The sequence below is a fragment of the Aulonocara sp. 'chitande type north' Nkhata Bay genome, linkage group LG22 (genome assembly GCF_057382095.1).
Source record: "Aulonocara sp. 'chitande type north' Nkhata Bay isolate Kocher_YH1m ecotype deep benthic linkage group LG22, A_spYH_male_GT1.1, whole genome shotgun sequence".
Classification (NCBI taxonomy): Eukaryota; Metazoa; Chordata; class Actinopteri; order Cichliformes; family Cichlidae; genus Aulonocara; species Aulonocara sp. 'chitande type north' Nkhata Bay.
In genome coordinates, this window is record NC_141364.1 from 3,865,860 (window position 1) to 3,893,671 (window position 27,812).

At 44.1% G+C, this 27,812-nt stretch overlaps 1 gene segment (V, D, J or C); it reads right to left on the minus strand.

Moving 5' to 3' along the window:
• Positions 1-25: 25 nt before the first annotated feature.
• On the minus strand, positions 26-27,418 carry LOC147303231 (Ig kappa chain V-III region MOPC 63-like). The segment is given in 4 exon segments: positions 26-502; positions 1,771-1,804; positions 26,881-27,194; positions 27,302-27,418. Coding segments are annotated over 4 exon segments (726 nt in total).
• Positions 27,419-27,812: the final 394 nt, after the last annotated feature.

Genomic DNA, 27,812 nt, shown 5'->3' on the forward strand with positions numbered 1-27,812 from the left:
GACAAACACTCGATTCTTATTCAATGTAGATTTTTTTTTATTCTTTAAAACTTTAAACAAACTTTAAACTTTAAACAAAGCAATGAAAAATGAGAGAAGAAATTGAAAAAAAAAAAAAAAAAGCTACAGAATGCAGTGTGAAAGTAAGACCAGCATAAAAGTCACAGTTAGTCAGGTCAGGACTGGGGACACTGGTCTCTCATCAGTGGCTCTGAGACCAGAGTGTGGGAGCCCTGGGTGGCCTCACAGGTCACAGAGCCCACCTTCATCCAGTGGTCTGCAGGGAGCCTCAGGGTGCTGCTCCAGCTGTAGAGGCCGTCGTTCTCCTGCACCACGGGGCTCCTGCTCTCCTCCCAGCTGATGCTGCCACTGCCATCCACCTTCCAGGACAGACTCCAGTCTGAGGGGAAGCCCTTGTTGGCCACACACATGAGCGTGGCCTTCCCCTGTTTCAGCTCCTCACTGGAGGGACCCAGCACCTTCAGGGAGGGGCGGGCATCACCTAGGAAACACCAATCAGGTTAGAGGACAGGAACCACAATTTGATTTTCTCCGTTAAGAAGTTTCTGTCAGGTGTTTTTTCTGCTCCACCAGTCATTCACTCACACGTTGTTTCACTTCCCTTTAAGAAACCTCTCATGCATATCAGCACAGAGAGAATCATCACACAGTTTGAGCTGAAATATGTTCAAACTACACTGGAAATAAAAGAAGCAGATGTGGAAACATTTACAAAACTATTTTAGCTTCAAATTCATCAGTTATCTATAACACATCACTTGTTGGAGATAAGAAACTTAATAGCACTACTTGAATGATGTGGATTAATTTCTTTTACTGCTTACATGATTTTAATGACATTTGAAATGATATCTGCTACAACAGAAACACCAGACGTGCTGCACACTGTCAAATGCCCATCTTTAACTTCTGGCAATAAAAGAAGCAGATATGGCAACAATTATACAAGATGTTGAGCTTCAAAAACCTCCGTTCTGTATAATACACAAGTTTTCTACTTACCTCATGTGAGTTTCAGTCATTTATTGTAGTGCTTTTATGATTTCTAAGCAAATTCTACATTTTTACTGACTAAGTAAAAGACCAGAAATCTTTATCTTCACTCTGTTTAACTTGAGGACAGTTACATTTAATTCATCTTAGAAACAGTGACTGTGATTTCAAACTAGAAAATAATCACAGGCTGATGACAGTTTATATTATTTACACAATGCATCGTCTTTATGTCAGAAATGTCAACATAAAATCTAATTAAAGCTGATGGAGTCAGCCTCCAGTGTATAATGGTTATAATATTACCTCTACATGAATACTTCATTGTTATAAAGCTAACATTTAAACCTCGATGTAGTTTCTTTAAAAACATTATAATCTTACTTCCAACTTGCAGTCTGGTTCCTCCACCAAAAGTCCACCACAGTGATACAAACTCACTGAGCCGCTGCACAAAAACCTCTGACTGTAGAGAGACACGGCTCTCTGACTCTAACAGACTAAATTAAAACCAAAAGCTCTCAAGAGTTAACCAGACATATATATATCTCAATAATCCTCAAGTCCACTCTGATGTTTTATATTATTTGTTAATATTGATTTTAACATTTATTCTGAAGCTAACTTTGTGTCTCCATGAAAATTGATCTAAAAACTATTTTAATGATTTTTGTTTTCTGGCACACTGAACAGAAAAGTCAAGATAACCACAAGAAAGAAATCTGATAAAATAAAAGAGGTTTAAGTTCGACTTACTTCCAACATCCAGTCTGGTTCCTCCACCAAAAGTCCACCACAGTGATACAAACTCATTGAGGCGCCGTACAAAAACCTCTGACTGTAGAGAGACACGGCTCTCTGACTCTGAAACAAACAAACTCAACTAAATCATTCACTGTTTGCACAGCAGCCATGACTCAGCTGATATGACTTCTTCAAATACCATCATAATAACATCGTACAACACTAGTTTAAATATAGTTTGATCCATAAGTTTTTGGACAATGACACATTTTCACAATTTTACTGTGTACACCAACACAGTGGAATCTGACTCAAAGAACTAGGATGTGACTGAAGTGCAGACCTTCAAGGCCCACCGACTGCTCTGCTCTGGTTTATATTTTGCCTTTCATTGTTAATAAACTTGCTCACAGCTACGCTGTCGTCCGTGCTTGCGTTTGGGTCCAAATCCTCCTCCAGACGATCTGCCTCCCAGATTGTGACATGCTACCTCTATCAGCAGTAACATTATCAGTAAATACTACTGCATAAAGTCCGGGGGGTGGTGCAAGCTCGGGAATCCACAGACTTTGTCCAGCAGCAGCGGACTACGGCCACCCCGGAACAGTCACGTCAGCTTCTCCTGCTGGAGGTTTTGCCCGCCCCTCCTTAGGTTTTGCCCGGCCCGCCGGAGGTTTTGCCCGGCCCGCCAGAGGTTTTGCCCGACCCGCCGGAGCCATCGGCAGGGAGGAAGCGACGATCGCGCCACCGGCGCGTCACCCCATAGCTGGATATTAGGACTTCAGAATTGCCGGCTGTGGTGAGTGAGAAGGACCCTTTTTCTGTTTTGGACTGTGGGACAGTTTATTCAGGGGCTTTGTTTTGTGCAGCAGATGACAAGGAGAACTGTTTGTTGCCTGTTCATTCTCCTGCTCAGCTGTCTTTACCTCGTTTAGCTGCGCAGCAGCATTCAGCTCGGCCTCCGGTATCCCCGCTAGCCCAGTCATCTATGCCATCTCCGTCTTCACCGACTCCCTCTGTACGGGAGGCTGCGTCTGTGCCTCCGGTTTTGGACTCTTTTTCTAGTACGTATTTTTTGCAGAGAGAAAACACGTTAAAATTGCAACCGTTCCTCAACAGCTGGCTAGTTTAGAGACTGTTACTTGCTCCAGGGCCTCACCAGAGGTTAAATTACAGCCCTCAGCCGACTCTGGACCCCTCGAGGCTAAGAACCCAGCTGAGGACTGCACCCGGCAGTCGCTGCCTGAGCAGGGTCGGTGCTCCGCGCAGCTGCAGTCTGTTCTGCGCCCGCCAGAGGTCCCCGCACCTGCTGGTTCTGTCCTGCGCCCGCCAGAGGTCCCCGCACCTGCTGGTTCTGTCCTGCGCCCGCCAGAGGTCCCCGCACCTGCTGGTTCTGTCCTGTCTCTGCCAGAGATCCCCGCACCTGCTGCTTCTGTCCTGTCTCTGCCAGAGGTCCCCGCACTTGCTGGTTCTGTCCTGCGCCCGCCAGAGATCCCCGCACCTGCTGGTTCTGTCCTGTGTGTGCCAGGGGCTCCGGTGCCCACTGGTTCTGAGACTGTTTTCGCTGGGGGACCCGAGGAGCCCGTCCAGCTTCCTGCCTCGTCAGCTGGAGGGCCCGAGGAGCCCGTCCAGCCCCAAGACTCGTCAGCTGGAGGTTCAGGAGAACCTAGCCAGCTTCCTGCCTCGTCAGCTGGAGGGCCCGAGGAGCCCGTCCAGACGCCAGCTGCAGCTTCATTCATGCCGCCAGCAGCAGCCTCATCGTCCTCGCCAGCTGCAGCCTCTGAGTCTTCATCCTCGCCTGGTCCAGCTCCGGCTTCATCCTCGCTGGTCCAGCTCCGGCTTCATCCTCGCCTGGTCCAGCTTCAGCATCCTCATCAGTTTCATCAGCTTCGCCTGGTCCAGCATTTTCTTCAGCTTCACCCGCTTCGCCTGGTTCAGCTTTGGCTTCGCCTCCGCTTCCGCTTCCGCCTCGTCTGGTCCAGCCTCAGCTTCAGCCTCATCTGGTCCAGTCTCAGCTTCCGTCTCGTCTGGTGCTGCGAAGGCCACGCAGCCTTCAGGTCCCCAACTGCCGCCTCGACATCGTCAGTCATCTGCCAGGCCGCATGTTGGGCATCTTCGCCACCATGGCCGGCCTCCGGACTTGCTTTGTCGCCGCCGCTGTCGTGCGCACGGTCGGCCCCCAGAACTGTTTCCACGCCACTGCCTACTGCGTGGCCGGCCTCCGGACCTGCCCCACTGCCGCTGCCTTTCACACGGTCGGCCCCCGGAACTGAACTGTTTTGGCCTCTGGCGCTGTCGGCCTCCGGGTCGGCCCCCTGAACTTGTCCGTCTGGGCCTTTTTTGGACTCTGTCCCTCCGTCCTGGACCCCCACCGCCCGCACTGGTCGGGTCGTTTTCTGTATTTTGGTTTTTTTTTGGGGGGGGGGGTTGGACGGTTTTTGTGCTTCTGTTGGGCTGTCTGGAGCCAGAACTTGAGGGGGGGGGTTACTGTCATGGTCCTGAGTCTGAGGACTCGCTGTTTTGTCTTTTGTTTAGGTTTGCTATGTGTTAGTGTTTTTGTTTCATGCCTGCCTGTGTTCTCTCTGTCTGTCCATGGTGTTATTGTGTCTGCTCATGAGTCTGCCTGTCAAGTTCAGTGTCCTGTCTGGTTCTCTGTGTCTGTTAGTTTCCTGTTTTATTCTGAAAGTTCATGTCTCATGTCAGTGTGTTCGGTTTTACCTCTCCCCTGTCTCGTTAGCCTAATTGCTCCCAGCTGTGTCTCCCTCCTGTGGCCCATTCCCTGATTACTCCCCGTGTATTTAAGCCCTGTGTTTTCCTGTGCTCTCTGTTGCGTTGTCTGTTTAATGCCATGTCTGTCTTTCTCTGTGAATCTCCCGTGTAGTCTACATTATTCCATGTTTCTTCGTGTCTCTCTGCTCCTCGCTCCATGTTCTCCATTTTGTATTAGTTTTCCCAGTTTAGGTTTATGTTCGGTTCTGCCCACACCTTGGTTTTGTGCACTGTAAATAAAACCCACTTGCACCTCCGCCATTGTGTGCTATTGGATCCTCCTTTCTCACCCTCCACACGACTGCCGCCCCAGCCGTGACAACAATAGCTTTCACGGCCCTGGGTCTGTGACCAAGTGTTCTGTGTTTAATTTATATTTCTTGATTATTGTTATTCATGGTTTTAGTTCTCTTGATGATAATTTGTTTTTCTTTTCAGAAGACTGACCTTGTGTTAAGATGGACACTACGGATAATATTCATTACAGTCGATCATTTACTATTGACATTAATAAATGAATAAGCCATTCTGTTAAACACTGAATAACTGATCATTCAGTTATGAGTCACCGATATAATTTCATAAATTAGCTGTTGGGCCAACAAATTTATATATATATAAAAAAAGCATCAAATGAAAGTTATAAAAAATATTGATGATGTCACACTTTCTATTTCAATCTGTGATCTTATCTGACAGGATTCTGGAGAGGCTGGAGCTTTACCCAGCTGTCCCAGGGTAAGGGGCAGGTTACACATTAACTGTAACTGTAATCCATATGGAAACTGCAAATTAAATTTTGAGTAATTTTTAATATCAATTAATAGGAAACTAAGCAAAAACAGAAAAGACATCATTAATTCAGACAGAAAAAGCACGAAGGATTTCATTGTGTCAGTCAGATGATTTCCATAGAGAGTCACTTTGCATCAGCAGCACCATGCTCCAGTGCAAATATTTTGGAATAAGAATATTCTGAAGAACAAACTGATATATCTGCTCAATACTATGATGGATTGAATCATTCCTGATAAACAGCATCGTCATACTGATCCAAGTCAGTCAGTTCATTTCCATAGAGCGGCACTTTGCATCAGCAGCACCATGCTCCAGTGCTCTGGGAGAGTTTATAGTCCTGAGAGTTGAACACTGGATGACTGACAGCTGTCCTTCATCACAACAGAAGCCACAGAAATCCTCCTCATCAAAAACATGACTTTGATCTGCGTCCTCATCTGGACTCTCCTCTGCTGCTGCTTCACAGGTAAAGTCCAGAGAATCAAACTCCTCTCCTCTATCAACATCTGTCCCTCTGAAATGAAGCCCACAAAACCATGAAGCTGCTTTATGTTTTTGTCTCTGTGTCCTCAGAGTCCAGAGGACAGATCACAGTGACTCAGCCTGGAGCAGTGAGCTCTGCTGTGGGAGGAACTGTGAGCATCAAGTGTACGACCAGTCAGAATGTTCATGGCAACAACCATTTAGCCTGGTACCAACAGAAAGATGGAGGAGTTACTAAACGTCTCATTTACCTTGCTAGCACTCGATATTCAGGGATTCCAGCTCGTTTTACAGGCAGTGGATCAAACTCTGACTTCAGTCTGATCATCAGTGGAGTCCAGGCTGAAGATGCAGCAGTTTATTACTGTCAGAGTTTTCACTATCCTAACAATCAGGATGTGTTCACACAGTGAAAAACAATCGTACAAAAACCTCCCTCAGTCAGACTGAACAGAAACTGAAGTGACTGCTGCAGCTGGAAGATACTGCAGAGACTGATACAGTTCACTGAGGACACACACACACACACACACACACACACACACACACACACACACACACACACACACACACACACACACACACACACACACACACACACACACACACACACACACACACACACAAATAAATGCTTTTTATACCTTAGTGAGGACATCTAGTTGACATAATGCTTTCCCCAGCCTCTTACCCTAACCTTAAAAATGAATCCTGAACTCTAACACCTAGCTTAAATCTTAAATTAACTGTATCCCTTACACTAAACCCACATTTTGAGCCTTGTGGCTATTTAATAATAGGAGACCAAAAAAAAGGTGACTTGACCATTTCTTCACCTGAGAAAGTCTTGGGTTGTCAGTGTTCTTTGGGTCATCATCTATTTGCACTGTGAAGTGCTGTCCAATGACTTTCCAACTACTCCAATGAGTAACATTGGCTCCAACATCTTTGACAGATGATGTGATATGCTTCAGATCAGTTTTCCTTCTTCATCATTTTCTTTTCTAATTATGCTGATAAAATTTCATCTTGGAACTGTTCCTGATTTTTCTGTGTTTTTCTGGCAAAGTCTAATCCAGTCTTCCAGTTCTTGAGTGTAACCAGCAGTTTGTAACTGGTAAGAGTTTCCTTTCATGAAGATGACTCTTGATCTCTTGGTAGTAGACTTAGACTATGATACAGCCACCTGGGGCTACTGTAGCTCAGAAGCATCCATCCAATGCATCCATCTCAGTCTAAATGTGTTTGAATGTTGTATAGAAAGCATTCCAGTAGGAAAAGCATACAAAAATGTTCTTGTATTTCTTTATGGGTGAATGAGCAGAAAAGCACTATAGAAAAACCAGTCCATTTCCCCCTTAGAGAGTATTTTAGACTAATGAATATGACGTGTAAAGTACTCAAAATTAAGCTGTGGTAGAGTTTTTTTCCTTAAACTATGAATTCTGTCCTCATTCGTTTCAGCTTTCTTCTGTGGTCTTTTAGGCCTTATTGTTGTTGTGCTGGCCAATACAATCATTCCTTTTAAAAATGAACCAGGTTGTTGATTTGGTTTTTTTTTTTTTTTTTTTTTTTGCCTGTCCCATTTGGTTCTTTAGCCATCAGAATTGTTGTCTGAAGACCAACAAGGATACCCAATGGATTTACTTTGCCAAATGGATCTTCGAGGCATTGCCGTATTGGTCCATTTGGTCGATCTTTGTTTTTATTATTTATTATATTTTATTTTCAGATGTTACAGACGGGACAGACATGAGTGAGGGATAGGAAAGGGAGAAAGAAAGAGGAAGGAAAGGAAAAACAGAAGGGGAGAGGGACAGTGAGAAAGGGGGGGAGAAAAAAAATAAAAATCTCCTGGATCACCTGTTGAGAGAAGAATAGAAGACAAAAAAAAAACAAAAAAAACAAAACAACATACTAAACACAACATCATCGCATTAATCTAGCTAAGTGTAAACAGCAGTAAATACTAAATATTCAATGTTGTTGTGCAGCACGCAGGACAGATGTGCTTTGAAGTAGTAGCCAAGAAAGGTGTAATTTAAGTCTACGAGCAGTGAACACCCGTGTGCATACCTGTGTGGATCAGCGTGCTTGTATTCCAAAGGTTTCTCCATGTAACGATCTGCTAGGGAGTGGGGGGGGGGGGGGGCACAGCCCCGTCCTCCAGGGTATGAAGCAGGTATGGAGGAGATCAAAACTCCAGACATCCAGACGCCCCCAGAACACAAGAGACCAAGGAAAACCAACAGAGGGGCAGCCGCGCCACTGTCCCAGCAAGAGCTGAGGAGAGTCCCAGATGAGGGTTCACTCAGCAGCCGCGGAGCAGAAGCCAGGGGGAGTTGCAGTGACGCGCCCGTGAGCTCCGCCGGCAGCCAGCTGTGCCTGAGTGACCGAGCCCCAGGCCGAGAGGCCGGGGGCACCCCACGTCCGAAGTGGCCCGAGCGAGCCCCAGGCTCCAGGCCCCGATAAGCGGCCGCCAAGGAGTGAGCCGGTGTGTACCTGGACGCCCACCCCCAGACACAAAGAACCACCAACGCACCGACACCTGAGGGAGTCCACCACCGGCAGGGGAAGTGGTGGTGGGTGGAGATAGGCCTCCAAACCTTGGAGGGCCTGAGGTGTCCCCAGAGAGGTGGTGTCTGATACCCAACCTGACATATAGACACAGACATACAGGCACACACAGACACAAACATCCATTCCCCCCCTCATGCTCTCATATGCACTCACTCCACACTCAACCAACGTGGAGACAGACATAAAGAGACGCTGTACACACGATCACACTCCCCAAGCGTACTCTACAAACCGGGTCTAGGTACCCTTGCCCCTGGAGGGGGGAACTGCACCCAGACCCAGGTGGTGTTACCCTTTTCCCTGCGGTGGGGAGAGGCAGACCACCCCGACTCCGTAGCAGCAGGGAGGCCCCACACTCCAGACCGCAGTCGGACGGCCAACTCCTCCTAGCCCTCCCGCTCCAGCAGGCCGCAGAGAATGGGGGTGAGAGAAGACTCCAAACCTCCCTCCACCCGCTCATTGTAGTGTTGATGCATGTGTGTTCTAAGGTGCAATTAAAACCCAGGAGGGCATGGAGCTACCTGCCAGGGAGCAGCAGGTAAGCGCATAGTCCCTCCTGATAGCCCTCAATGTCTAAGTGTATTTAAAATTGAGAGGTGGGCAACGACGCCAGGGGTGAGGTGTACACCCTGATGGTAATATGGACTCCGTGATTGTGCCCACCCCCAAGATCCTATATGTATGTGTAATGAGAGTGTGAATAATGTGAATGTCTAAGTTGTGGGATAAAATTGAGGCAGAGGCAGCCGGAAGGGGACAGAGGGGGGGTTGGTGATTTTGATAGTTCATTTGACCTCATATGCAGGGATCTAATTAACAACCAATAAATGCAATCAGATAATTTGAAATCAACTCATCTGTTTAATTTGTCTTAGAAAAATGACAGGACAGGCTTTATCTGTTGATGAAATGGCTTGAAGACAATTGCTCAGTTATTTTTGAGCCTCTGAAATTAAATAAATAAAAAAAGGAGTATCCTTGTGGCACAGACGTCCACATGTTATCTGCTCCAATACAGGACCAAATTTAGAGAACTTACTTTGAATTTCAGTAAAATGTTAATTTGATCGATCCATTACTAAACAGCATTATTTGACTGATCCAAGTCTGTGCTGACTTAGAGCCACAGCAACCAAAACAAAACTAGACCAGGGGATGTTAAAATATACTTTTCTGAATAAGTATGACTCATATCATTTAGATGATTTTACAAATGACTCTCAAACCATGTTGACTGATCGGAATGACACCAGTGAATTCACAATGTGATGACTGCTCGCGATGTAATCCTGTTGAAGTCAGTCAGATGATTTCCATAGAGAGGCACTTTGCATCAGCAGCACCATGCTCCAGTGCTCTGGGAGAGTTTATAGTCCTGAGAGTTGAACACTGGATGACTGACAGCTGTCCTTCATCACAACAGAAGCCACAGAAATCCTCCTCATCAAAAACATGACTTTGATCTGCGTCCTCATCTGGACTCTCCTCTGCTGCTGCTTCACAGGTAAAGTCCAGAGAATCAAACTCCTCTCCTCTATCAACATCTGTCCCTCTGAAATGAAGCCCACAAAACCATGAAGCTGCTTTATGTTTTTGTCTCTGTGTCCTCAGAGTCCAGAGGACAGATCACAGTGACTCAGCCTGGAGCAGTGAGCTCTGCTGTGGGAGCAACTGTGAGCATCAAGTGTACGACCAGTCAGGATGTTTATGTTCATAGCAACAACCATATTTTAGCCTGGTACCAACAGGGTGATGGAGACGTTCCCAAACTGCTCATTAAGCGTGCATATGAGCGAATATCAGGGATTCCAGATCGTTTTACAGGCAGTGGATCAAACTCTGACTTCAGTCTGATCATCAGTGGAGTCCAGGCTGAAGATGCAGCAGTTTATTACTGTCAGAGTTTTCACTATCCTAACAATCAGGATGTGTTCACACAGTGAAAAACAATCGTACAAAAACCTCCCTCAGTCAGACTGAACAGAAACTGAAGTGACTGCTGCAGCTGGAAGATACTGCAGAGACTGATACAGTTCACTGAGGACACACACACACACACACACACACACACACACACACACACACACACACACACACACACACAAATAAATGCTTTTTATACCTTAGTGAGGACATCTAGTTGACATAATGCTTTCCCCAGCCTCTTACCCTAACCTTAAAAATGAATCCTGAACTCTAACACCTAGCTTAAATCTTAAATTAACTGTATCCCTTACACTAAACCCACATTTTGAGCCTTGTGGCTATTTAATAATAGGAGACCAAAAAAAAGGTGGCTTGACCATGTCTTCACCCGAGAAAGTCTTGGGTTGTCAGTGTTCTTTGGGTCATTATCTATTTGCACTGTGAAGTGCTGTCCAATGACTTTCCAACTACTCCAATGAGTAACATTGGCTCCAAAATCTTTGACAGATGATGTGATATGCTTCAGATCAGTTTTCCTTCTTCATCATTTTCTTTTCTAATTATGCTGATAAAATTTCATCTTGGAACTGTTCCTGATTTTTCTGTGTTTTTCTGGCAAAGTCTAATCCTGTCAGGGTTCCTGGGTCGGTGACCCAGTATTTTCAGTTCACGTTCACTGTTTATCTTCTGCCTGTTCCACTTCCTGTTTTATTGTGTTAGCCTTGGTCCATGTGCATTATGTTCCGTCCTCTTCCCGTTTATCATTAGTTCATTATGTTCAGCTGTGTACTCACCAGGTTCTAATCTCTCATCACTCAGCCTGTGTATTTATGTCCCTCAGTTCAACCAGTCCAATGTCCTGTCATTGATGTTATTGTGATGTTGTTCTCGCCGCTGTTAGGTTGTCCTCTGTTCAGTTCCGTCAGGTCAGCCGGTCAGTTGTCAGTCAGTCTTTCATTCATCCACTCAGTCAGTCGTCCAGCCGGCCAGCCGTTTCCTACTTCTGTTCTGTTTGTTCACTCCGTTGACAATAAAACACCAAGCTTCACCTACCTGTGAGTCCAGCGTTTGGGTCCTCCTTCTTTCGTCCACGACCTCATCCTGACAAATCCAGTCTTCCAGTTCTTGAGTGTAACCAGCAGTTTGTAACTGGTAAGAGTTTCCTTTCATGAAGATGACTCTTGATCTCTTGGTAGTAGACTTAGACTATGATACAGCCACCTGGGGCTACTGTAGCTCAGAAGCATCCATCCAATGCATCCATCTCAGTCTAAATGTGTTTGAATGTTGTATAGAAAGCATTCCAGTAGGAAAAGCATACAAATTGTTCTTGTATTTCTTTATGGGTGAATGAGCAGAAAAGCACTATAGAAAAACCAGTCCATTTCCCCCTTAGAGAGTATTTTAGACTAATGAATATGACGTGTAAAGTACTCAAAATTAAGCTGTGGTAGAGTTTTTTTTCCTTAAACTATGAATTCTGTCCTCATTCGTTTCAGCTTTCTTCTGTGGTCTTTTAGGCCTTATTGTTGTTGTGCTGGCCAATACAATCATTCCTTTTAAAAATGAACCAGGTTGTTGATTTTGGGTTTGTTTTTTTTTTCTTTTGTTTTTTTTTTTTTTTTTGCCTGTCCCATTTGGTTCTTTAGCCATCAGAATTGTTGTCTGAAGACCAACAAGGATACCCAATGGATTTACTTTGCCAAATGGATCTTCGTGGCATTGCCGTATTGGTCCATTTGGTCGATCTTTGTTTTTATTATTTATTATATTTTATTTTCAGATGTTACAGACGGGACAGACATGAGTGAGGGATAGGAAAGGGAGAAAGAAAGAGGAAGGAAAGGAAAAACAGAAGGGGAGAGGGACAGTGAGAAAGGGGGGGAGAAAAAAAATAAAAATCTCCTGGATCACCTGTTGAGAGAAGAATAGAAGACAAAAAAAAAACAAAAAAAACAAAGCAACATACTAAACACAACACCATCGCATTAATCTAGCTAAGTGTAAACAGCAGTAAATACTAAATATTCAATGTTGTTGTGCAGCACGCAGGACAGATGTGCTTCGAAGTAGTAGCCAAGAAAGGTGTAATTTAAGTCTACGAGCAGTGAACACCCGTGTGCATACCTGTGTGGATCAGCGTGCTTGTATTCCAAAGGTTTCTCCATGTAACGATCTGCTAGGGAGTGGGGGGGGGGGGGGCAAAGCCCCGTCCTCCAGGGTATGAAGCAGGTATGGAGGAGATCAAAACTCCAGACATCCAGAGGCCCCCAGAACACAAGAGACCATGGAAAACCAACAGAGGGGCAGCCGCGCCACTGTCCCAGCAAGAGCTGAGGAGAGTCCCAGATGAGGGTTCACTCAGCAGCCGCGGAGCAGAAGCCAGGGGGAGTTGCAGTGATGCGCCCGTGAGCTCCGCCGGCAGCCAGCTGTGCCTGAGTGACCGAGCCCCAGGCCGAGAGGCCGGGGGCACCCCACCTCCGAAGTGGCCCGAGCGAGCCCCAGGCTCCAGGCCCCGATAAGCGGCCGCCAAGGAGTGAGCCGGTGTGTACCTGGACGCCCACCCCCAGACACAAAGAACCACCAACGCACCGACACCTGAGGGAGTCCGCCACCGGCAGGGGAAGTGGTGGTGGGTGGAGATAGGCCTCCAAACCTTGGAGGGCCTGAGGTGTCCCCAGAGAGGTGGTGTCTGATACCCAACCTGACATATAGACACAGACATACAGGCACACACAGACACAAACATCCATTCCCACCCTCATGCTCTCATATGCACTCACTCCACACTCAACCAACGTGGAGACAGACATAAAGAGACGCTGTACACACGATCACACTCCCCAAGCGTACTCTACAAACCGGGTCTAGGTACCCTTGCCCCTGGAGGGGGGAACTGCACCCAGACCCAGGTGGTGTTACCCTTTTCCCTGCGGTGGGGAGAGGCAGACCACCCCGACTCCGTAGCAGCAGGGAGGCCCCACACTCCAGACCGCAGTCGGACGGCCAACTCCTCCTAGCCCTCCCGCTCCAGCAGGCCGCAGAGAATGGGGGTGGGAGAAGACTCCAAACCTCCCTCCACCCGCTCATTGTAGTGTTGATGCATGTGTGTTCTAAGGTGCAATTAAAACCCAGGAGGGCATGGAGCTACCTGCCAGAGAGCAGCAGGTAAGCGCATAGTCCCTCCTGATAGCCCTCAATGTCTAAGTGTATTTAAAATTGAGAGGTGGGCAACGACGCCAGGGGTGAGGTGTACACCCTGATGGTAATATGGACTCCGTGATTGTGCCCACCCCCAAGATCCTATATGTATGTGTAATGAGAGTGTGAATAATGTGAATGTCTAAGTTGTGGGATAAAATTGAGGCAGAGGCAGCCGGAAGGGGACAGAGGGGGTTTGGTGATTTTGATAGTTCATTTGACCTCATATGCAGGGATCTAATTAACAACCAATAAATGCAATCAGATAATTTGAAATCAACTCATCTGTTTAATTTGTCTTAGAAAAATGACAGGACAGGCTTTATCTGTTGATGAAATGGCTTGAAGACAATTGCTCAGTTATTTTTGAGCCTCTGAAATTAAATAAATAAAAAAAGGAGTATCCTTGTGGCACAGACTTCCACATGTTATCTGCTCCAATACAGGACCAAATTTAGAGAACTTACTTTGAATTTCAGTAAAATGTTAATTTGATCGATCCATTACTAAACAGCATTATTTGACTGATACAAGTCTGTGCTGACTTAGAGCCACAGCAACCAAAACAAAACTAGACCAGGGGATGTTAAAATATACTTTTCTGAATAAGTATGACTCATATCATTTAGATGATTTTACAAATGACTCTCAAACCATGTTGACTGATCGGAATGACACCTGTGAATTCACAATGTGATGACTGCTCGCGATGTAATCCTGTTGAAGTCAGTCAGATCATTTCCATAGAGAGGCACTTTGCATCAGCAGCACCATGCTCCAGTGCTCTGGGAGAGTTTATAGTCCTGAGAGTTGAACACTGGATGACTGACAGCTGTCCTTCATCACAACAGAAGCCACAGAAATCCTCCTCATCAAAAACATGACTTTGATCTGCGTCCTCATCTGGACTCTCCTCTGCTGCTGCTTCACAGGTAAAGTCCAGAGAATCAAACTCCTCTCCTCTATCAACATCTGTCCCTCTGAAATGAAGCCCACAAAACCATGAAGCTGCTTTATGTTTTTGTCTCTGTGTCCTCAGAGTCCAGAGGACAGATCACAGTGACTCAGCCTGGAGCAGTGAGTTCTGCTGTGGGAGCAACTGTGAGCATCAAGTGTAGGACCAGTCAGGATGTTTATGGCAACAACCATTTGGCCTGGTACCAACAGAAAGATGGAGGAGTTCCTAAACTGCTCATTTATGTTGCTACCACTCGAGTATCAGGGATTCCAGCTCGTTTTACAGGCAGTGGATCAAACTCTGACTTCACTCTGACCATCAGTGGAGTCCAGGCTGAAGATGCAGCAGTTTATTACTGTATGTGTTGGCACTATCCTAACAGTCTGTGGGTGAGCACACAGTGAAAAACAGTCGTACAAAAACCTCCCTCAGTCAGACTGAACAGAAACTGAAGTGACTGCTGCAGCTGGAAGATACTGCAGAGACTGATACAGTTCACTGAGGACACACACACACACACACACACACACACACACACACACACACACACACACACACACTGTAGATCTCTTAAACAAATACCATCATTTTTTGCACAGCAAGGAAAAGTTGGAGAAAGTCTCGGGAAACAATCTCTCATCTTGCAAAAATTATTTCTCTGAAATGAAGCTCCCAAAACCATGATGTGTACGATTATGATAAAGAAAGCTGAGCAGTGTATTGAAAAAAGCTTGGCTATGACCTTTGAGCTCAGCTTGAAAATAGATCTGTGAAGGTTCTCAGTCATCCAGGTGCTCGTACTCTAAGGAGCCACCAAACCTACAAAACGTCTTTGGGGCAAGACATCGTTCCCTCTCACCTACTCGAGGATGACAGTGTGGAAATAAGTGTGCAGTCAGTTATTAATACTCGTCTTCTACCTGGGTGTTGTTGGGTCTGTGTTTCCACAAGCCCCGCTGGTTTAGAGACTAATTCATCATGAAGAAAACGAGACAGTCAGCGATCGATCGATTTATTTGCAATGGAGGCCTCGTCGGTGTCTACCACAAAATGACCCCAACGACGGCCTCCGCTTGCTGCCTTTTATTGGGAATTGTGTGTGTGTGTGTGTGTGTGTGTGTGTGTGTGTATCAAGATATGGCCCTGTGAACGTCTCCTTAAAAGCTGGTGCCAGGAGTCCAGCGGTCCACCTAAACAAAAGGCTCTTATACTTAAACAGATACAGAGTAGGTGTCCTCCCATACTATTTAAAGAAGGTACGACCTCACTCATGACCTTAGGATGTGTGTGCATGCCAGAACACTCTGGAAGAGTCTTTGCAGACTACCAAGGATCAGACCTCTATCATTATACAATTGATACCTCTAAGCATATATGATTACATGATAGAGCCCTTTTTTATGGCCTCTATCAACCCTCATCGCCTCACTTCAGGCATTCTTCCTGTGGGGGGAATACTTATGACTCCTCTATTGTCCTTTTTATCTCTGCAGAAAACCTTTCTCGGAAAGGGTATTGGATCCAGTTGTTTTACTGCTGTTATGATCCCACCTGTTGAATCACTTTAGCAGTCTTGTAGAAGTGGTCATGATGCAAATGACAACAACAATGACACAAAGGAAGACCCTCTTCAGATTGTCAAAGTATGCTTAGCACAGTGACACAGCATTAGGTGATGTTCATAGGAAATTGCCGTCGGTCATTCCCCATCACCACCCTAGCTTCTGGTTTCTGTGCTGCTCACAGAATCATGATGCCATCATTGAACTCCCTCTGTGCTGTCGATTGGAGCTTGGCACGCTCCCCTCACCCTCAGATGCCCGTCTGTAGTATTTTTTCTCTCTTACTTTCTTTGATAAATGTACCTGTATATTGTTTATATGATCTAAATATATTAACAATGAACAATTTCTTTTTGTTCTCGGATCAAATAAAACAATTCCATCTCAAATACCTTTTTTCCACATAATGAAAGTATTTGTGTAGAAATTAAAACTCTTTGCAAGTAAATTATTGTTTTATCATATATCCTGCGTAATTTAAAATACGAAAATATTAAAACCATACTAAATATAGAAGAATGTATTAAAACTATCACAGTAAAGCTCCTGTTAAGTAAAGGTGGTATGAATAATTTGTTTTACAGAGACGAGTAAAACTTTGAGTTTCAAGTCCTTTCACTCTAATTACCACTGGAGCAAAGCTAAGTTAGAAAAATTAAATGTAATGCATGGCTGTAGAGTGCAACCAATTTGGTCGCAAGTGCGATTAAAAATAATCTCAGGTCGCAGCGGTACGACCAACTACTTGAGTAAAAAATAAATAAATAAAATACTCTCTGCAACTCTGAAACTCTCCCTGTGGTCAACAACCGACACACATTATGCTCCTATCGTGGTCTAAACCAATCAGAGATAATCAGGGGTGGGACCTCTCTGATTGGTCGTAGTTCAGATATTCATGTAGTCCGTCTGTACGTTTGAAAGTACAGGCAGATAGAGAGAGGTGAGTAGCTTGAATAAAGCGACATTGATTCATTAAATCCTAAATCGAGTTTTAAACATAAATATATTTTCCCAGAAACGCCGGAATCTCAGGTTAAAGATCACAAAAGTATTTTATCAACCACCAAACAGTAAATGAGAGCAGGTAAACGGATTCCACACAAAGACACACAGCGTAAACACACAGAGGGACCCGACGCATCAGAATCAGCTTTCTCTGCTTTCTCACACGACGGCACGTAGACGGACACGCCATCGGGCTGAAAGCCGACAGCTCACTGATTCTGATGCGTCGGGTCCGCGCTGTTTACGTCGTTTTTGTGCTGATTCTGAGCTGCAGGTTTTGTCTCTCTCCAAGCAAAATTGACTGAACCAGCAGCAAAAGAAGCAACAAACTATTCACATCTGATAAACATCGTCATGAATTCCCTCTTACTTTACTGTTTTGTTTCCACCAAGATAAAAATCACACTTCATGCACAGCTCTCTCTCTCTCTGTATTCAAGAACAGTTTCCCGTCTCAAATCTCTGTTTTCTGCATTATTCCTTCGCTTATTACCCACCAGTCTACCGTTGTTTACAGCTCTGTCAGCCTATGTGTTTTTTTCTTTTTTTCTTTTACTTCAATGACCTCGGACAAGAAAACCTATTTTCTGCTGTTCAATACTGAAGAAATGTAAACTTTTTAAAATTATGCAAAATTGCAAAATAGTTTTAAGATTATCTGCTATAAAAAGCCAGGCCAGGAATATCTCCTTCATGTTTCTGTTTTTTATTCTCAGTTACTTTTACACATGGACATTGTTAGGATTGATATTTTTTATATTGTCATTTGTGCTAAAATATATAGATATATAACCATTGCCTTTATGTGTCCTAATATGGCTATCATTATGAAGAAAAAGCCAGACAGTCAAAGGGGCTTTCTTTTGTTTACATTTACATCATGTACACTTATATAAGTTGGTTGGAGTTTTGAGCCATGGGTGGACATGACTCAAAAAGGGGGGAGAAGATCATAAACAACTTGATCCAATTTCCTTTAAAAAACTTTTTCTGCAGTGACAACAGGAAAGGAGAGGAGTTGTAAATGCAGATGATTCACCAGGTGACTCGATCACCCCACAGGGTGTCTACAGTGAGAAGATTTGGGGGTTTGAAAGGGGTCATAAAGAGGAGTGTTGACCAGGCTACAGCTTTGAAGATAGCTGGAAGCCACATGGACAAACCAAAAACCAACGGATGTGTTTGAATGCCTATGTCTGCATACATTTGGATTGTAGTGCATATTCTTTTGAGAACGTTGATTCTTGTTTTTGACTGTTGACATTCATTTGTTTCCTTGCAGGATGTAGTTTCCTGTGTGTGAGATGAATGAGAAGTAGGATAATTGCTAAGCACGTTTCGTACATGTATGAACTGTGAACTTTTGCAGCAGTAGGAAGTGAATGATGTGAGGAGCTGTGTGTGAATGAAGCCTATACTGAACTGTCAAACACAAGGGTGCATAAGTGGAAATTTATGTACAAAGTTGACAAAAAGGGGGGACTGTTGGAGTCAAATTGTTAAATGTTGTCATTGTGTTACTTAAATGTGTAAGACTTAGTTCAAGCAGCATGGTCAAAGACATTCCTTTGTCTCTGACCACCTCTCCAGCCTGTTTGTTGGTGGGGGAGGCTGTAGTGTTTCATTATAGGGACATCCTATGTGAGGGTTCTGTTTTCTTGGTTAGTAAGCTTCCTGCTTTTATGACCCTTTTGATAAGCAGGAGGTCACACAAACGCACCACCAAACAAACATACACACTCACATACACACAAACACACACACACACACACACACACACACACGCAGTGTTTTAACCTTTTGTGACCATAGGGGGGTTTTACAACGAGTGGTGTTTGTGTTCTCAGAATAAAAAGCTGCAAGGAAGGCTGTTTATTTGATGCTGGCTAGCAGACAGGTGAGGAGCGTTTAGCTCCAAGAGCCTGGTTCCAACCAGCCTCCCTTGCTAGCAAGTAAAATTGCTGTTCATCTTGCTTCCTTGTCGTTAACGGGAATAAGTTTCTAAACCAGCGGGGCCTTTGGAAGCGCAGAGCAGCGATCGCGGCGAAGCTGCTCCTCCGGCACGGCGGCGGGATTCCTCCAGATCGCTCGCTAACACTGTGGAGCATCAGCAGTGAGTCACGGATGTTAAAAAGCGTCTGTCGCTCATACACCAACAGGGAGTGGGTTTTCCAAGCTAGCAGGGACACCACTAAGAACACAACATACAAACATTGCAGAACCGAGAGAAAGACGGCGTGCCATAACACTCGGTTCCATCTCTGCATTCTTATGGCCAAAGAGTGCCAAAGCACTTTAAGCACAAGAACAAGATTGTTAGGTTTGTAGCTTGAACCTATTCGCTGGAACGTTAAGACAATATAATTACACTGCAAGCAAGACGCAAGTAGGCAAACATCTTCATGGTACTCGTGCACGGGAGAGACTGGACAGAGCGCCGTCCCTTCGCTTGACCCCAGTAGCTCTCGTCCGTCCTCCCATACACTGTCCTTTTATTGAGGTTACATGAATATGCATAGGTTCATTAACATCATCCTCGAACTCCTTCTGCGCTGTCGATGGAGCCCTCATCCCTCGAGTTTTCATATCCCAACGCTGCTGAAGATTTAAGGCAGAGCACGTCGTACACCTTAATTGTCTTTCTCAGCGTCAATATTGAATGTTTCATTTTATTTAACATCTTGCTGTGGGAAGTCTCCTCTTGATCTCCTGGAAGCTCAGTAGCACAGCTCTCTGTGTGATGTCTGCTGTGCTGAAGATGATCTCTGATCCTCCTGAAGTCTCTCTCCTGGCCTCAGCTCCCATCCTGTGGACGATCCTCTCAGGCACTCCTTCTCGTAATGCATAGTCCTGATTTTGGGCCTGCTGGATCTGTCTCTCTTAGGTGAGAGTTGTCATGTGTCCATCTCCTCTGCCTTCCTCCTGGTTCAGCTGTTTCCGGCACCAGCTGGGGTCCTATAAGGATGAGCGTCGTAGTCAAGGTAACCAAGAGGGTCCTGGTCGCACACAGGTCCGTCACGCCTCGCACTTGGTTGCCCTAGAGTTGATCAGAGGCTGGAGGTTGAAGTGCGAGCTTACCCTACGGGGGCTCAATCAGCACTCCCCCCTCACCACTGAAACAACCAAGTGTGAGATTTCTCTATTGTGCTGTCTTGAGGGTGCCGGGGTTTCCTGGGCCCTCGACCTCTTGCAGTGGCTCTGATAAATCCAGGAGGGTCTCTCGCTATTTTGCAGGCAGTTAAAATGGTCCTTGCTGTGGCTCCAAGGTCTGATCTCATGATGGGCCCCAACCAGCTTGACCTTTGACCTCAACCACTGCCTGGTCCTGTCAGCTATGCGCTTCTCACTGGGCCTCTGAAGATTTCTCAGGAGATTACTGCTGCACCTGTATTTCCTTGCTAGGAAGACAAACTATTTGGAGAGCATGTCAACAATCATCAAACCACATTCTTTAGTTCAGTGAACTTCACTTATAGGCCATCAAAGCCTCATCTGAACATGGGTGCACCACTTGCATAGGTTTAATATTTGTAAATAAAACGGCTAATCACACAAATCACTGCAACAATAATAGTAAACATTGCTTAATGTTACTCCTTGGACCCCACCTCTTGACGCATGGACACACCCATGCGCCAACACACCAAACCTGGATTCCTGTCTTAAAGAAAAAGATTAGCTAGATCATATCCCAGGCAACATCAGGGCATCTCCTCCCCTGGAGCAGCACCACCCTGGACCTACAATCCTGCAATAAAAATGTTAGTGTGTTTTGCATATTAAGTATGCTTAACACCGGGCTCTCCCAGGAGCCTGCATACACACCATCATGGCCTGGAAAACAAAATCTGGAAGTAAAATCAAACTTCATACCTGTAAACAATTGTATCATAAGAACAATAAGCATTCAACACTAGCAAGACAAGTGTCATATGCAGGTTTTCTCAAATCAGTAAACTACAATTATTACCATAAGTTGCCTCAGACATGGATCATCCCATGTACTCAGTCAACAGTAATGTAATCAGTGACTTCTCGTAAGCAAAGTCACTCCACTCATATATTATTTATGGGCTCAAGAGTGGCCAGCAAATGAGCCCATATTAACTATTCCATAACACCACATCTCTTATTTGTTTGTCTCATGTCACTTGTCCGCTTCTGCCGAATCTTGTACATGCAGTCTCAAAAAACAAACATTAGCAACACACATTGATTATCCTGGTGGGCAGGCGTCGGCCATCCACATTCCAGAGGTGCCATAAAAACACCATAAAGTTATCCATCCCTAGCTGTAGAAAGAATGTCATACACATATAAACCCAGAAATCCTATAGTAAAAAAAACATTAACTAATCCTCTTATAAATCACATGATCAAACACATGAAAAACTGCAATGCTGTAGAAAAGAAAATGCAAATGTTAGCGCTTGCGCAGGCGTATTGCATACTTTGTCACCATTACCTCTGTAAGCAACACAAGGTAGTGAATAACACACACATAGTAAATTCACAGACAGAGAAAATGGCATTTAAAAGATTAAATCATCATGCAACCTCGAATGTTGCTGTCATCTTTCTGCTCCTGTAACAAAAACACATAAAATCATCCACCCTTTTGTCCTGTCTAGGTGGAGGTTAAACTTGAGTCGTGGTCAAGTCCTGTCAGCTTTTACCAGTCAGTCAGTTTGTTTTTATTCTATTTCCATTCATTCATTCATTCATTCATTCATTCATTCTTTCTTTCTTTGCTGATAGTGGAACCTATCGTTGCATTTAGTTTCCACTCTCAGCAAAATGACGTCATTTCAAAAAGAAAAAGAAGTTTAGATAGGATTACATCGCTGAATCCTTTTTAGGACAGGGACTCTCATTTAATATTGTCCCAATAAGTAGCTTTCTCCTGAGCCCATTTCAACGTGGAGAAAACTCACTTGTAACAGCTTTCTCGACAGGTCGTATAGCACTTTTAATTCCCGACGTGCAGATCTGCTTAAAGAAAAGAAATAGACAAACAAAATCAGTGCCTGTTCAAAAAATAAAAATGAAAAATAACAGAGATTATCAAACCAAACTTTCAGTGCACTGTGAAAGTATCAAAATAAAAAGGCCTTGCTAAGTCATGACACAAACTCCTCATCAACTTCACAACAGGAGAAGAATCATCAGCTAGATTCACTCCAAACCAACCATCAGCTGCACCACTCACAACATAAGCCTAATGTCTTCTTTAACTTATGAGTTTAATCACCAGGTCTGTGTTCTTCACTCATTTAGGCCACAGATCTATTTTATTCAGTTTTCCTTTTTTCCCTTCATCATAAAACATGTGACATGCTGTCATGCACTTCACAAAAGAAGTTTGTTCTGACGTATTCAGAGTTGTGTATCTAAATACAGGATTCACTCGCACATCAAAACAGGAAACTCAGTGTTTTAGAGTCTCCACTCAACACACAACAAACTCCAACACATCTCATTCACTCGTGCTAGAATTCAGTCACCTTTCATTAATCTAAAACCGATCAACTAATTTGCATATCAGCTATTAACCCACTAAGTTGACAGGACGACAGAAATGCATGTTCAAAATAGTATCACAAAAGACAATTTCCCTCATACAGCAAATTACATGTGCTGCCTCAATCAAGCAGGAAGCTTCTCCCAATTTACCATTTTAACAACTAAATTTATTGTCTGATCACTGGTTGGTCAAACCAGGATCTTTTTTCCCACAAAAGTTAAACTGTTGTCCTGCAACCTGGAGAGTCCATTTTTTGCATTGGATAAATTCAGTATTTAATAACAAGTGTCTGCTAAATTGACACTATTTTAACACTGATGAAAGATAACAAGCTAATTTTCATTGCATGGGTGTTTGTGCCTTTCCTACACATTTCTCTGCTATTATTTAATCATTTCTTAACTGATGTGCTATGAGTCCACTGGTCTTTGCATCACACTAAGTGACTTGGACAAGATGATAAACAGACTCACATGCTGAAGATGTTGTCTAATCTTCATGAGCTCTCTTGTGTTTGTGTTAGTAGGGTTAATGCATGTTCTGCTTGTGTGTGTGATTTTGTATATGATGTATATGTTTTTTATATTTGCATATATCCAGACTCCTTCTCAATTTTCCAACTTAAGCAGTCAGTTTTCTTTTCCCCAGGTTTGCTAACCCAAATTTTGATTTCCCACATTAAATAACAGCATTCCTCTGTGTTCTCACCTAGTCTTCTCACTCTGTTGTCCTCTCACTCTTTTGTCCTCTCCCACTTCAACAGTCCAAACAGCCGGCAGTTCTCCTTCAGCTTTGTCCTGTGTTCCACTGTCTCTTCTTGCCATTTTACTCCACAGGTGGCAAATGTCAAACTCCAACTGTTCAGTTCTCCTCAAACGTTTTCTTCACATGCACAGTGAAGTCACAGCCTGTTGTAAACACAGTGCCATCCATCCGATCAGTCAGGATGATGGGTTTGCTCTTCTTCTCTGATACTGTTTGTCCACATTGCTGCTGCTTTGCTGGGACTCTTTGCTCAGGACTTGCTGCTGTCTCTTTATCATGTTATTGCTTTGGAGCTGCATTCCTTGTCTTCAGGGAGGGGTGAGAGCTTGCTTGCTTGTGAGGTTGAGAGACACATGGCGCTGTAAATAAGTCAGCCAGAAACTTGGCCTGCATGTTTCCAATGATGTTAAACTATAACTTTCTTCCGACTGCTGCATGTGGAAAATTGATTCAGGTCTGCTTTTCACCTGAAAGTGACAAACTAAGACATTTCATTATTATCATCACTGCTTAATCAACACACATCTCTCTCTCTCTGTGTTTTTGTGAACAGTCTTTTCTTAAAAGCAGAAAATGAAATTGTAGTTGTTTTTGGCTGATCAACACAAAACCTTTTTCCTATGATTTTTCTTTTTCACTCTTTTTTTTTTTTTTTCGTTACAACAGCTGGTGACCTGCAGAATCACCGCTCTCACTCACAATCAAAGGCAATTACTTTTACACAGCGCACAAAAACACTGTGATGTCAGACACATTCACACTCACTTTTTCATCTGCATAAATAAACCATATGGCTGGAGATATGTGCCATGGTGATCCATAAGCATGATCACCAGTTTATTTAATTATTTTTAATCCAACAAAACAAATAAACAAAAACATGATGCTGATGTTATGAACACTCTACACACAAGAGTCAAGATTCAGGAAAACTGCTCATGGAAACGCTGCACACTCCAGTTATCACAGTTAACATAGTGCTGTTTCCCTCTCTTAGAGTAGTTCTTAGACAGCTCTCGATCTGATAATGTGTAGTTTGCTCATCAGCTCAGAAAAAACTGCAACGCAACATCACACAGTAGTTGCTCTGCCCACAGCGGCAAAGTCTTACACTTTCATATTCAATTCAGCTTCTCCATCATGTATTTTTAGATGTTTCATACAGGGTTCAGCATATTAGTTGTTTTCACAGGTGTGCTCCATATCTCAACAATGGCTCATAACAAGACGACAGTCTTTCACACAGGTCAAGTGCCTCTATGCACTTCATTAGTTTAAATATTTACCTATATCACTTCACCTCACATGTCATTGTACTGAATTTAAGCAACCACAAGCTTAATGTAGATTACTTTTAACAACTATCCACCTCAATTACGTCTATGGTCTGGCACACAGGCTGTTGTCGATCAGGGCAAGCTAAAGAATAAACATTTTGTGTCAGCTGCCAGGAGCAAAGTCCAGCACAAACGTCTGTCTCCCTCCAACTCACTCTTGGTTGCTTAGAAACCCATGATAACAACAACAGTCGGTGTCACAGACCACATGTTCTGCTCCGCACACACTCACACACAACAACAACAACAACAACAACGACGACGACGACAATGACAACAACACAAAATAGGCCTACTCCGGACTCACACCGGACCGCTCGGGACCCTAACCCAGTTGTGGGACGCTCACCCACTCGCGCGACAAAACCCAATGAAGGGACGCTCGGGACACACACCCAGGGCGATTTCAAAACCGGACACTCACCGGACGCTTGGGACCCTTGGGCGATTTAACCAAAACTTCTTTTTCGGGACACTAACCCAGTTATCGCTCCACAAAGCAGCGAACTTCTCAACGCCTCACAAAATGGCGGAGACTGCACAACGACACGGTTATAGAGTCGGCCTCTTTAAACTTACTTGGCGTTGCTTAGCGTGTAATATCAGCCTGAATCCCGCCGATCGCCATTCATCGAGGAGAAAGACAGACAGCGAATCCACAGGAACTTCCTGGCTGACGTCAGTCTTTCAGCGTGCCTCCCCCCCCTCGGTGAATGCGATCCCAGGGAGCCGGCATCGAAGGACCAATTAATGTTAGGTTTGTAGCTTGAACCTATTCGCTGGAACGTTAAGACAATATAATTACACTGCAAGCAAGACGCAAGTAGGCAAACATCTTCATGGTACTCGTGCACGGGAGAGACTGGACAGAGCGCCGTCCCTTCGCTTGACCCCAGTAGCTCTCGTCCGTCCTCCCATACACTGTCCTTTTATTGAGGTTACATGAATATGCATAGGTTCATTAACATATAACGTCTACATACACAAAGAGTACCTTGTGTGTGTGTGTGTGTGTGTGTGTGTGTGTGTGTGTGTGTGTGTGTGGACTGCTGATCAAAGGATCAAACATCCTTGGTCAGGAAGAGGGTAGCCTCCCCCTCCCCCTAGATGGTTCATCCTAGATAACATGGTGAGGAAGTCCTGCAGTTCATCTAAACAAAGAGCACTTAGACTAGAACAGACGTAGCTACGTTAATCCTACCATAAAACAATAAGACACGGTATGACCTCTCATGCTCCCAAAGTGCTGTCTAATACACACAAAGTTTGCAGACTATCAAGGATCAAAACCTCTACCAATCTACAACTAATTACAAAACTCTAAGCATATATAAGTAAATATTTCTAAGCATAAATGACAATCAACAATACAAATCTAACAAAGATTGTTAGTTAATCATTTACAAATCAATATTGTCTGTATGGACAGCAATTTCCCCCCAAAAAAGGGCACATGTAAAACCGCGGTGTTAAGCGATGCGGTTGAAAAAGTGGCGCACCAGTGCAACCAAGGCAAAAAGTTATTCTAGAGCCCTGTAATGTTAAAGATAATTAGAACATGAAGCCACTGCTTAGCTTAACTGAAAACAATTCTGGGATTTGTTTTTTGAACTTTAGCATCACAGTTGAACAAATGAAAGACCAGGAGAATAACAAAGTGAAAGATGAAACATCGACCAAATCATTTTAACAATGTTCAAGTTTGAAAATATACAGCTTAATAAAAACAGGATGACTTTATTTGCACAACAATGTGAGTTGATAAGAAGGTTCGTTTTTGGTATAGAGGAGTTTATTTGTTTTGGATGTGAGCAATGCCAAAACAAGAAAACAGGTCCTTATGTTCCCCAATCTTCCCAAACAGAAAAGTAAAAGTAAACCAAAGACGAGTTTCTAAGCAATGCTCTTAACCAGGAAACAAGTGTTTCAACAAAAATGGCCTTTCACTCCTTAACTGCTGCAAGGTTTACATTTTACTGTTTGACTATTTACACTGCACAAGTTTACTCTCACAAATTAAACCCTTTTTGGGTAAAAAAAAAAAAAGATGGAGGACCTGTACTACTGTGTGTGTGTGTGTGTGTGTGTGTGTGTGTGTGTGTCCTCAGTGAACTGTATCAGTCTCTGCAGTATCTTCCAGCTGCAGCAGTCACTTCAGTTTCTGTTCAGTCTGACTGAGGGAGGTTTTTGTACGACTGTTTTTCACTGTGTGAACACACGCTGACTGTTAGGATAGTGAAAACTCTGACAGTAATAAACTGCTGCATCTTCAGCCTGGACTCCACTGATGGTCAGAGTGAAGTCAGAGTTTGATCCACTGCCTGTAAAACGAGCTGGAATCCCTGATTGTCGAGTGTCAGCACCATAAATGAGCAGTTTCGGAACTCCTCCATCTTTCTGTTGGTACCAGGCTAAATGGTTGTTGTTATAAACATCCTGACTGGTCGTACACTTGATGCTCACAGATCCTCCCACAGCAGAGCTCACTGCTCCAGGCTGAGTCACTGTGATCTGTCCTCTGGACTCTGAGGACACAGAGACAACAACATAAAGCAGCTTCATGGTTTTGTGGGCTTCATTTCAGAGGGACAGATGTTGATAGAGGAGAGGAGTTTGATTCTCTGGACTTTACCTGTGAAGCAGCAGCAGAGGAGAGTCCAGATGAGGACGCAGATCAAAGTCATGTTTTTGATGAGGAGGATTTCTGTGGCTTCTGTTGTGATGAAGGACAGCTGTCAGTCATCCAGTGTTCAACTCTCAGGACTATAAACTCTCCCAGAGCACTGGAGCATGGTGCTGCTGATGCAAAGTGCCTCTCTATGGAAACGATCTGACTGACTCCAGCACGACTCGTTTAAAAAGAGTTTTTCACAGCATATTTGGAATGTGACTCAACTGAACACTGTAGATTCATATACAGGTAACAAATAAAGAAAAACTCGACCCCTACAATGAAGTGATGTGAAAGCTGTGTAAATTTGAGCAGATGTGTTAGAGCTCATGTTTATCCTCCAGTATCATCACCATCATTGACACCGAATGTGGGGACATAATCAAAATCGTAATTATAATACTTTTAAATAAAAAAACTGGAGAATCCGTACCAAAGAGCACTGAAGCTTTTATATTCGGTGTTAATTCAA